Here is a 12,951-nt window from a genome sequence, read left to right as displayed (position 1 = left end):
AAAAAACAACACAAAGAGATCATCATTTTACGGCACTAGATGAGTAATGCAACGTGTAGTTAGTCAAAACACAATCCCCCTGATATACAAGTCAATCTTTCCCAAGCTGCCTGAAGGTTATTTCAAGGTCTGGACCAATTGATGGACCTTTGATGGACCTTTGCAACAACGCACATGTACAGGTGGGGTACACACACCAAAAGATGTCCCGCTAATCAAAAGTGGTGGGGAAATTTGCTTTAACGAGGACTTTATTTTGAAGAGAACTGTTGGGTGGAGCAAGGGCAAAGGAAGAGTTGATTGATGTAAGGCAAGGAGGTTTTCGTGATCGGCTACACCATGCCACTTTGCATGTGTATCTGGAAGGAATAGGGCTGGTAGATAATAGACGGTTGTCCATGAGCGATATAGTAATTGCTGAAGTTCCTGTCACTGATATAAGGGGCAGGCTGATAGTAGCAGGTTACGTTGGCTACATTGGGGATGATGTTCTGCTCTCCCAGTACTTTGAGAGCCAGGATTGTAATCATATTTAGCGTTTGCCTTCGTTCGTGGCCCATAAGGCAGACCGTGCTCTCGTTCACAACACCGCGCAAGGTCATCAGGTAGTCGTACTTGCTCTTCTCTTCCCCGATGAAGTGATTGCGCAGGTAAGACTCAATCTTCCGCTGTTGCTCAGCTACATCTGGAAAGTCAATGAAGAACCGAGAACACATATAACGTTCCAATGACTTGATCTCGACTTCATCCGCTGGCTTAAAATCCCGGACCAGGAGATTGCTGTATTTCAAAAGACCTCCTCCGCGGATCTCTTCCGGGTTCCTGGTAGCAATCAGCTTGTATTTCAAGTGGTCCATAGCTTCCTCAAAATCTCCGTACATGCTCTCCGCAATGACAGACAGCTCTGCGTCTTCGGTAAGTTTGCCATTCGCATCACTGTAGACATCCAAAACAGTGTCAAGGATGATCTGAAAGGAATCTACACTGAACTCAAACTGCCTCCGCAGGGAGTTGACGAACTTGAGCTCCACATTTTTGCCACTGTTGTTGGACAGGGAGATGAGGCTCCAGCGATCATGATCGGTGGACACTTTCACCATCTTCTGGACATACGCCTCCTTCATGGTCTGTGCTGTGATTTTTTCCTTGTTGACACCTTTCGGTAGAAAATCCAAGAGGCAATTCAAGACAGATTCCTTCACGACCTGGAATTCATGCGCGCTGGGAAGCTCCACCCCAAAAATGATGTCCAGGTCTTTGTAGCTGGTGCCATTTTGCTTCACCAGGATGTGACTCGCCGTGGATCCGTTCAAGCGAATGTCATGGACAACGATCTGCTTCTTTATCAGTTGCTCTTTGACGACATGAATGATGTCTTTTGGCTTTACCTCTAAAGTTGGAAAATTCCCTCTTCCGTGGATAGGGATCACCTCAGTCAGCACTTGATCCAGTATTTTAATCTGTTCCCAGGTGAGATAACTGAATCTGTGATCTAAACCCTCAGTCATCCTGAAATCAGGTGGTCAACTAAGAAGAAAAGCACAAAAAAGAGAGAGGAAGAAGTCAGGAACATCTTAAAAGTTAATACATTTGGCAGGGTGGTTGCATGATAAAAACTCAAGTTAGAATTGATTGACTGATCAATTGATTGATCTGGAGCTGGGGAAAAATGATAACTTCAGTAATTCCACTGGCCCAGGAGATATTGACTATGGTCTCCATGCTTGCTTTCAAGATTTGCATACGGGCCATTCTTCTCAACCTCAAAACATTTATAAAAGGTTTTAATGCAAATTTATATGGGTCTATAGCTTTTTACAGGACCAAGAACCTTCAACGGACACTGTTTTGAACCTGGCTTGAGATAAACTCTGTGTATAAAGTATTGACAAAGATGCCACCTTAGACTCCTGTCCTACTGCTAAATGTTATCCCAGAATGTGTGCAGAATTTTGAATGAACTATTCAAAAACTAAACAATTCCCTAATTCCCTATCTCCTTATCTTCTTAGGACTATAACTTTGTTGCTTGTGTCTTATGATTGATAGCATTTACTTAGTATCCTAGTATGATTTATATTGATTGCTTATTTAGCATCCACGACTATCAGTAAGTGTTGTATCTAATGTTTTATTATGAATGTATTTTTATAACAGGGACACGGTGGCTCAGTGGCTAAGACGCTGAGCTTGTCGATCAGAAAGGTTGGCAGTTCGGAGGTTCAAATCCCTAGTGAGCTCTCGTTATTTGTCCCAGCTTCTGCTAACCTAGCAGTTCAAAAGAAGGTAAAAAATGCAAGTAGAATAATAGGGACCATCTTTGGTGGGAAGGTAACAGCGTTCGGGTGCCTTCAGTGTTTAGTCATGCTATCTGACTATCTGAGAGACCGTCTCCTGCTACACACCTCCCAACGTTCGATAAGAACTCACAGGTTAGGCCTCCTCCGGGTGCCGTCTGCCGGACAATGCCGGCTGGCGACCACTCGGGGGAGAGCCTTTTCTGTTGCTGCTCCGGCTCTGTGGAATGAGTTACCAACAGAGATCCGGACCCTCCCCACCCTTGCAGCCTTCCAAAAAGCCACCAAAACCTGGCTGTTCCAGCAGACCTGGGGTTGCTGACTCAAACCAGGTCAACCCCCAATTAATCCGGATGTATGTTGTGTTTTTAAAATGTTTGTATTGTTGTATGTTCTTCCCCTGTATGTTATTTTATTCTATTCGTACTTGTAAGCCGCCCTGAGTCCCCCCCGGGATTGGGCGGCATATAAACCCATTAAATTGACAATTGAAATTGATGCCGGCCACATGACCATGGAGACATCTTTGGATAATGCTGGCTCTTCGGTTTTGAAATAGAGATGAGCACTGCCCCCTAGAGTTGGGAATGACTAGCACCTATGTGCGAGGGGAACCTTTACCTTATTTTTACAGTGACTATGATAATGATCTATCACTACTGTTGCATGAACACTGAGAGCTTATGCACTGGGGACAAATTCCTTGTGTGTCTAATCACTCTTGGCCAATAAAGAATTCTAATTCTAATAATTCTAATTCTTCTAATTCTAAACATCCCATGAGATAGTAGGGCTCTTAGTTTTTTGTAGCAGTTTGAAGTAGAGCAGTTGCCAAAGCACGCTGTTAATATATAGCATTTCTATTTTATTTTCACCCCCTAATCACCTGATTCATGCTGCATATCAGTTGAAGAGTTCTTGCATGCCCATTTATCTTAATTTGCTTGCTTCTATTAAATGTGTTGCTTGAGAGGGAATTTTGGATTCTGGTTTTTCCCTGATAGCTATATTGCTGGGCGGGGGGGGGGTGGGGTTGTTCTATTCTGAATCATACCATTAGCTCAGTTTGACTAATAAAAACAGACAATTCACCACTTAAAGGAACATTAAAACAAGGCAGCCACAGGGTGTACTTAACAACCAAATGTTGACATATGCACTTTCACACTTACTCTGTGTGCTGCCAGTTTCACCACCCAAACACTCGGTTGAGTTCTGCTACTGCAATTTGAAGCCTGGCTGGTGAGGCCAGCTAGTGCCCTCCCCACACACACAATTAGAGCAGAAACAGAAAATGATCCTAGTTGTGGTTTCGCCCACCACTACCATTCTTTGCAATGTTAGCTTTTCACAGCAAGGGAAGAAATTTTCAGTTAAGAGGCAAAGCACCTGCCAGAGTAATAGCAAAAAAACTCTCTTTTAGCTGGAAACGGCAGAAGAAGGGGAAAAACCAGAGAGAGACATCTCAGAAATTAGATGGCCCAAATCGAGCCATCTCAATTTCAGAAAAGCCCTGTGAAATTATCTTAGTAATACTTTCTCTGGATGAAAATATGAGTTGATTGACTTAATCAAGTAACCCCCCCTGGGATGGGGTTTTAATATACACTAATACAAATATTAGAAAAAGAACCAAAGAAGAAAGCCTAGTGAATAAATAAGATAGAAAATAGAAAATAATAAGGAGGAGGAGGAGGAGGAGGAGGAGAGGAGGAGGAGGAGGAGGAGGAGGAGGAGGAGGAGGAGGAGGAGGAGGAGGAGGAGAGGGGAGGAGGAGGGAGGAGGAGGAGAAAGAATGGAGGGAGGAAGGGAAAGAAGAAAAGAAGGAAGGAAAAATGGCAAAATAAAAATTAAAAATCAGTTTCTGAATGTCGCCAACAGAACATTTGGGAGTCAATTGCTTTCCTGGACAGTTATTATGGGTTGCTATAAAACTAAATGTTCCAATGTTGTGATTTTAAATCTGAACTCTATGAATGTAATTAAGTGAAAATTACACAGCTGTGTAATTAAAAGTAATTATAACAGTTAAATACACCATCAAACATGGCAGGCAAGCACTTTTTAAATTTAAAAAAAAATCAAGTTATGATTATAAGTTTCTTCATTTCTGCTCAAGCAATCATCTGACTAGTAACAGTGGGCAGTATTTGCTCATTTCCCCAATAAAACGTTTGTGATCTGGCAATATTTGATATACTTCTAAAAATGGACTTGTTGCCTGTTAGATTTTCTACGCTTGCCACCTCTCTGATCAAAAGATCATATCAAGTATGATCTGGTGTCATAGTGTTTCACTACACAAAATGAGGAATTTGACATTCTTTGGGTGGAGTAACATAGTTGTGGTTGTGGTTGTGGGACTGGGGAGAACAATGGAAATGAAGGAAGAATTAATGGACTCCTTTATTTGTTTAGCATATGGCATATCATACCTGAACTGGCTATCTATCTATCTATCTATCTATCTATCTATCTATCTATCTATCTATCTATCTATCTATCATCTATCTATCTATCTATCTATCTATCTATCTATCTATCTATCTATCTTATCCACTTATCATCCATCTATGTCCCATATCTATCTATCTATCTATCTATCTATCTGTCTGTCTGTCTGTCTGTCTGTCTGTCTGTCTGTCTGTCTGTCTATCCATCCATCCATCCATCCATCCATCCATCCATCCATCCATCCATCCATCCAGGTTGGTTCAAATGTGGAAAGTTCTGTGTGTGACTTTAAGAGACTCTGGGCCAAGTTTTGCTTTGCCCTGTGTTTGGAAACTAGTTATCTGGCAGCGCTCCAAATGAGATAAGGTGCGTGTGGATAAACATTCCTCTGAAAGACTGTCTGTTAAAGCTTTGCTGACTGTGAATGAAAGGAATTCACAGTCGTGTAAACAAAAGAGGTTTTGCAGGGACCAAGACTTTGCTTCTTGCTTTCTAAGGAAGCCTAGGTCAGAACAGTCGTGTGAGGTGCGAATCCTATTCAGGATTGTCCATTGCTGATGTGATAGTTCAAACCGTGGCACTTCATTGATATGTCTTCCTAAGTCTGGGCATTCAGTGACCCATTTGGCTTTCCATTGGGTATAGGGCTGATGTCCTATATGGATAGAGCCAAGGTGGCACAGTGGTTAAATGCAGCACTGCAGGCTACTTCAGCTGACTGCAGTTCTGCAGTTCGGCTGTTCAAATCTCACCGGCTCAGGGTTGACTCAGCCTTCCATCCTTCCGAGGTGGGTAAAATGAGGACCCGGATTGTTGTTGGGGGCAATATGCTGACTCTGTAAACCGCTTAGAGAGGGCTGAAAGCCCTATGAAGCAGTATATAAGTCTAACTGCTATTGCTATTGCTATGTCATGCCAGTGCAGTGGTGGGATTCAAATAATTTAACAACCGGTTCTCTGCCTTAATGATTTCTTCCAACAACCAGTTCACCAAACTGCTTAGAAAGTTAACAACCGGTTCTCCTGCAGTGGTGCGAACTGGCTGAATCCCACCATTGCGCCAGTGGGAAACTCCTTTGATTCTTTGTGATTCTTTGATGGATTCCAGAATTTGGCATTTGGCCTTAGAACAAGAAATACTGTATATCTCAATGAATCTAACCTCCTGTCCCATGTGGGACTCCGAAATAAAATAGCCCCATCAAATAGGAGCATGGACTTGACTTGAATGCATAACATTTCTCTGGAAAATTGAAATGGAAAAATCCATTTGGATTTTTCCATCCACTGGTTCAATTTGCAAAATTGATTGCACCCTGAAATTGAACATGTCACTGCATATCTGCAGCCTTGCCTCCCACAACTGAGGCCGACATTCTGCCTTGTCCTACAATTAGGATGATTTAAAAAAAAAAAACAGATTTTGATTTTCTACTACATGATGCCTCTTGGGGACTTGAAGGCTACTATCATCTCTACCTTCACTTATCTTTTCTCAAGGCTAACATGCCCAGTTCCTTTGATCTCATGGATTCCTGTCCCCTTATCATTCTTTTTGCCCTTTTTATTCTCTGATCTTTCTCCGTCTGTGATGCTCAGCATTGATCAAGTGCAGGCAAGATTTTTGACCGATGCAGAACATAATGGAATTATTACTTCTCAATGGTGAAGCTGAAAATTACATGAGCCCTTTTCTGCAGCCATGTCCTATTGGTGATAGGGATTTAATTTGATCAGCAAGTTCACACACATACCCCTGCTAAGAGAGATAACAGCAAGTTCAGAGGGGGGGAGGGAGAGGGAGGGATAGAGGGAGAGGGAGGGAGAAAAGAAAGAAAATGTAAGCAAAAATGTTGTGATGAATACTGGCATTATTTTGAATATTAATTATTGTGGAACACATTTTTTTTGAATTTATTTATATGTTTATCTGCATCCTGCCTTTATTATTTCTACAAATAACTCAAGGTAGTGAATACACACAATATTCCATCCTCCTCTCTCACAACAACAGCCTAATGAACTGATTTGGGGTGAGAAAGAAGGACTGGGACAAAGTCACCCAGCCAACTTTCATGCCGAAGACAGAACTAGAACTCACAGTCTCCTGGTGATTGACCCAAAGTCACCCAGCCAACTTTCATGCCTAAGGCGGGACTAGAACTCACAGTCTCCTGGTGATTGACCCAAAGTCACCTAGCCAACTTTCATGCCTAAAGTGGGACTAGAACTCATAGTCTCCTGGTGATTGGTCCAAAGTCACCCACTCAGCTTTCATGCCTGAGACAGAACTAGAACTCACAGTCTCCTCCTGACTGGCCCAAAGTCACCCAGTCAGCTTTCATGCCTGAGACAGAACTGGCCCAAAGTCACCCAGTCAGCTTTCATGCCTGAGACAGAACTCACAGTCTCCTGGTGATTGGCCCAAAGTCACCCAGCTAGTTTTCATGCCTAAGGCAAGATACAACTCACACTCTCCTGGCTTCTAGTTGCTGCCTTAACCACTAGATTAAACTGACTCATGCCTCTGTTTGAGGACTTTTTAAGGGCTATTATAGGTCAAAGATGCTTGTCCTCGGCTGAGGAGAAGCCAAAGCTTAGAAGTAGAAGGCTAATTGGTATACCGAACTTATACAGAGACTCAGCTTCGATTCTTGGCATCTCCAAGCATCTGGAAAAACTTCAGCCCGGATCCCCATCTTTCAAAACATCGGCTGAATTGTCGTGCACATTAAAATATCTCTTTCCCAACAACATTGACTCATTCATCAATCTATCTTTTACACTCATGCACCTTGTTCAAATTTTGCTTCTAAAATTAAGTTAAGGCTTAGATTGGTTCCTGGCTGACAGAAAACAGAGATGAAGAAAAGGGAAGATGACTTATAGAGAAACCCCTGGAAAGAGATGCAGCTGCCATGGAAACCAGAGATAATGGAGCAAATCCTGAAGCCTTAGATAGGCATAGATGTAATCAAAGGCCTGCCTGCCTTATGAGTCAGAAAACAGAAGAGCATTGGACTGCATGCTGGAGGATTTTAGGGGGAAAAGACTGTTTGCTAAAATTCAGGATGTATGAAGCAAAAGAGAAAAGACCACACTGGCTTATAAAAATGGTGATAAATATTCCATTTAAAATATGGCAGACTTAACCAAAATTTGATAAAATCCAGCCCTACTAGAGGAATGGATAGAAAGCAAAAGTAAGGGATGTGGTGGCTCAGTGGCTAAGACGCTGAGCTTGTTGATTAGAAAGGTTGGCAGTTTGGTGATTCGAATCCCTAGCACCGCATAAAGGAGTGAGCTTCCATTACTTGTCTCAGCTTCTGCCAACCTAGCAGTTCAAAAGCACATAAAATGCAAGTAGAAAAATAGGAACCACCTTTGGTGAGAAGGTAACAGCGTTCAGTGCGCCTTTGGCATTTAGTCATGCTGGCCACATGACCATGGAGACGTCTGTGGACAGCGCTGGCTCTTTAGCTTTGAAACAGAGATGAGCATCGGCCCTAGAGTGGGGAACAACTAGCACATATGTGCAAGGGAAACCGTTACCTTTACCTTACGGGAGGAATTCTAAACATCCACTCTGGAGACAGAGAAAAATAAACTTGATGGGACTTAGTTGATTTAGGATAATGCTGATGTCTATCATAGCATCCATTTGGAAATATTATGGCTCTGGGTGGAATAGTTTGACTACATTCTGGCCAACTATTTCTTCTAAACAATTACTTACAAGAAAACCACACCTTCAAAGGTAAATCAGTCTTCAAATGAAATGGATGGAGATTGTATGTAAATTGCAATATTCCACCAAAAACTCTAGGTAATGGTAAGTAAAAATGCCCAGAAATATGTATGCAATCTGTGATTTATATAGTTTTGTATAAGCATGCCATATATTGATAAGAGCCAAGGTGGTGCAGTGGTTAGAATGTAGAATTGCAGGCTAATTTTGATGACTGCCAGCAGTTCAATTCTGACTAGCTCAAGGCTGACTCAGCCTTCCATTCTTCCACAGGTAAAATGAGGTCCCAGATTGTTGAAGGCAATATGCTGATTCTCTAAACCGCTTAGAGAGGGTTGTAAAGCACTATGAAGTGGTATACAAATCTAAGTGTCATTGCTATTCCACTTTAGGAAAAACTGATCAATCCATCAGTTTGCATGTAAAAAACTCTAGATGAAAAAAAAATCAGGTTGTTTGGGGGGAAATCTAATTTTCTTGAAAAATCTAATTTGTTTGAAAAAAAAACCAAATTCATTTGCGCATTGCAATGTGAATCAATGAATTATTGCCCTTTGGCCACTAAACAAAAATGCAATCACATCACAATTAAAGTACTATACTTAAAATAAAAAATCAGCTTAATGCACTCAGCTCCGGTGCATCTACAATAATTGGGTGCTCATCTTAATAGTAACATAAAAGTACTTGGCAGCCATTTTAGTTATACCTGAACTCATATTTGCAAGACAGTTAAATTACATAAAATACTGTAAACCATTCCTTCCTGGGAATCTCAAAAGTAGTTGATCTATATATTTCTTTTCTGTGGTTATATAAAGGACATGGGATAATAGGAGAACACATGCTACAGTTTTGATGGCCCCCAATTCACAAGATGAAATGCTACTAAAGGACTGGAATTTGGCAAAAAAAACACCACCCCAAATTGTGAAAAAGATCTGGTGCTGATATGAAACTTTGGGAGCACAGCTTCTCACGTCATCACACCAAGAGTAAGAAATGGAAAAATAGAAGGAGCTAAGAGGAAAAGGTCATTCAATAAAAATGAGCCAATCTCCTCTAGTAGGGACTCGCTAGAGCTGCTCCCATTAAGCTAATGTCAACAACCACATTGACAGCCTTTGTAATACTACCTTATCTCAAGATAAGGCATGGTTTACTACTGTAATCTTTTCATGCTATTAGCATTCTAGGCATCTCATCAAACATTTAATGAGTAACCCATTACCATATGCTACTTTACTTTTAGTAACATCTGGAGGAAATGAGAGGAGCTATACAAGGAAAGCTATGCTCCTGTGGAGGAAAGCTATGACAGCATCCTAAAAAGCAGAGACATCCCCCTGCCAAAAAAGTGTGTATAGTCAAGTTGGTTTTCCCAGTTGTAATGGATGACTGTGAAAGTTGGACTATAAGAAAGGCTGAGCGCCAAAAAATGGAGGCCTTTGAACTATGGTGCTGGGGAAGACTCCTATGAGTCCCTTGGACTGCAAGGCGATCAAACTGGTCAGTCTTAGAGGGGATCAACCCTGACTGCTCTTTAGAAGGCCAGATCCTGAAGATGAAATTCAAAGACTTTGGCCACCTAATGAGAAGGAAGGACTTGCTGGAGAAGAGCCTAATGCTGAGAACGATTGAGGACAAAAGAAGAAGGGAGCAACAGAGAATGAGGTGGCTGGATGGAGTCACCAAAGCAGTCGGTGTGAGCTTAAATAGACTCCAGAGGATGGTAGAGGACAGGAAGGCCTGGAGGAACATTGTCCATGGGGTCGCTATGGGTTGGACTCGACTTCACTACTAACAACAACAACAAACACAATGACAGACAGCTTAAAAACAATTCTATTTTCTAAGGTTTGATCAGGAAAGATTCCTCACCCTGTCCCTCAATCTCTGTACAGTAGTTGGTATGCTGGTGCAAACACCAGTATTTAGTGCTCCACACACCTATGCCTGGGGAGCTCTGCCTGATGCTACCTGGGTTAAATCAGGAAGGGCAGAGATGGGAATATTCTAATACTGGGGTGTCAAATTCCATTTCATTGAGGGCTGCATCAGGGTAGTGTTTGACCTCGGGGGGGGGGCACGGTATGTATGGCCAGCTTGATGTCATTTGTATCAGGAGTGCCTGTGGTGGCCTGAGTGTTCTGCCAGCGAAAACAGGCTCCCGAGTTTCATTTTTGGCTGCCACAGCCTCCTGCAACCCTCTGCCAGTGAAAATGGAGCTGGGAGGGCTGCGTGCATGGGCCAGATCTAAGTACTCTGCAGGCCGGATCCAGCCCCTGGGCCTTGAGTTTGACACCCCTGTTCTAATATCTCATTGGTAGAGGTTCTCTAGTTCAGATTCCTAAGTGTGGTAGGTTGATTCATCGATTGAAATCAATTGATTAAATTGATGGTGTGGTTCTTTAGGGCATTTCATGGTGCTAGTTCAGAATATAAAATTATTTTTCTTGATAGACCATTAATGGCTCATTATCTAGGATTGCTTTTCTTGATAGACTATTGAGATTATAGGAGGAGAGTTAAAACTGTTGTTCAAATCATTTGTAAATAAATCCATGAGCTGCATTGTTCTGGTGAATTGTTAATATTTTTCTTCTTCTTTCCAAATGACAGACAATGATTTTATGAAATGCCAATACAGTATTTATGTTTTTCTCAATCATTTGGGATGATTGTGCTGAAGGCTGAGGCAAATTGGTATAGAAAAAGGCATACCTAGTTGTGATAGTTTAATCCATCTTTAGAGTAGAGTAGAGTAGAGTAGAGTAGAGTAGAGTAGAGTAGAGTAGAGTAGAGTAGAGTAGAGTAGAGTAGAGTAGAGTAGAGTAAAAAAGAATAGAATTCTTTATTGGCCAAGTTGTATCCACAATGTCTTCTTTAGACACAAGAACCAAGGACTGTTGTGATTCATTAGACTTATATAGCAATAGCACTTAGATTTATATACCACTTCACAGTGTTTTACAGCCCTCTCTAAGTGGTTTACAGAGTCGACATCTTGCCCCAGCAAGTGTGATTGGACACACAAGGAATGGTGTGGAATGGAATGGAATGGAATGGAATGGAATAGAATAGAACAGAACAGAACAGAACAGAACAGAACAGAACTCCTTATTGGCCAAGTGTGGTTGGACACACAAGGAATTTGTCTCTGGTACAGAAGCTTTCAGTGTACGTACAACAACAAAGTAATATAATCATGATAAGATAGGAGGAGGTAATAGAAAAGATGAGAAGGATAAAAGCCATACAGGCCTACTACTTAGGTAAATATCCTCGGGCATAAGACAGTACTGTGGCAATTAGGTATTCAGAAGAGTGATGGCATGGGGGGGGGGACTTATCTATATCTAGTTGTTTTGGCATGCAATGCCCTATAGCGCCATCCCGAGGGGAGAAGTTGAAACAGTTTATGTCCAGGATGTGAGGGTTCTGTAGATATTTTCTCAGTCCTCTTTCTGGCTCGTATACAGTATACAGGTCCTCAACGGAAGGCAGGCTCTTTTTCCCCGAGAGTCATTTGCTTTTACCCAAGTGAATGACTCTTTCCTACTTTTAATGAGATTAGTTCAGTAGGAAATCTGGTTTATGAGACACCATAAGAAGAAGGTGAACTGCGTTCAGTTGTTCAGCTCTGTCTCATAGGCCAGAAATCTATAAAGAATGATGTTGTCAATTGGACCTGATAGGTTGCTGTGGGAATACACTTGTCATTTTTTTTCTAGATGAACAAATCTCATGTCCCTTGAATGTTTGCATTTTGTCACTTGTTGCAAGATAATATCACCCGTTACTATTTCTACTACAGGTGATCCACTTTTCCAATATATTTTCTAGAAAGAAGAGAGCATTTTTAAAACTTACGATGGTTGGATTCTTGCCAAGCATGCACTTCTGCAGAATTAATGTGATGATTCACTGGTTTTTTTGGCAAAAATACAAACGGTCATCTTGCCACGGATAAAATCATGAACCTCCCAAGAAAATGCTGTGGAATAAAACAGACAATAATAGAGAAATTGTTTTTATATAATGTCAGTCTGGTCACAGAATAAATCAAATGTTAGAATGATTAAATCCTGTATCCACAATGTCTTCTTTAGACACAAGAACCAAGGACTGTTGTGATTCATTAGACTTATATAGCAATAGCACTTAGATTTATATACCACTTCACAGTGTTTTACAGCCCTCTCTAAGTGGTTTACAGAGTCGACATCTTGCCCCAGCAATCTGGGTCATCATTTTACTGGCCTCGGAAGGATGGAAGGCTGAGTCAACCTTCAGCTCATCAGGATCAAACTCCAGGCTGTGGGCAGAGTTAGCTTGCAATAGCACTTATATACTACTTTACAGTGCTTTACAGCCCTCTCTAAGTGGTTTAGAGAGTCCGCCTCTTGCCCCCAACAATCTGGATCCTCATTTTACCCACCTCGAAAGGAT

At 41.6% G+C, this 12,951-nt stretch overlaps 1 protein-coding gene across 1 annotated transcript; it reads right to left on the bottom strand.

Annotated features, from left to right (window-relative positions):
• Positions 1-332: 332 nt before the first annotated feature.
• On the bottom strand, positions 333-1,508 carry LOC116516080 (terminal nucleotidyltransferase 5C-like). The gene has a single exon (XM_032228458.1). It carries the CDS (start codon positions 1,506-1,508, stop codon positions 333-335), a length of 1,176 nt encoding a protein of 391 aa, XP_032084349.1.
• Positions 1,509-12,951: the final 11,443 nt, after the last annotated feature.

Source organism: Thamnophis elegans, chromosome 12 (assembly GCF_009769535.1).
Source record: "Thamnophis elegans isolate rThaEle1 chromosome 12, rThaEle1.pri, whole genome shotgun sequence".
NCBI classification, from domain to species: domain Eukaryota; kingdom Metazoa; phylum Chordata; class Lepidosauria; order Squamata; family Colubridae; genus Thamnophis; species Thamnophis elegans.
Note: the sequence above shows the minus strand (reverse complement) of the source record. Positions and strands in the feature narration are given on the sequence as shown.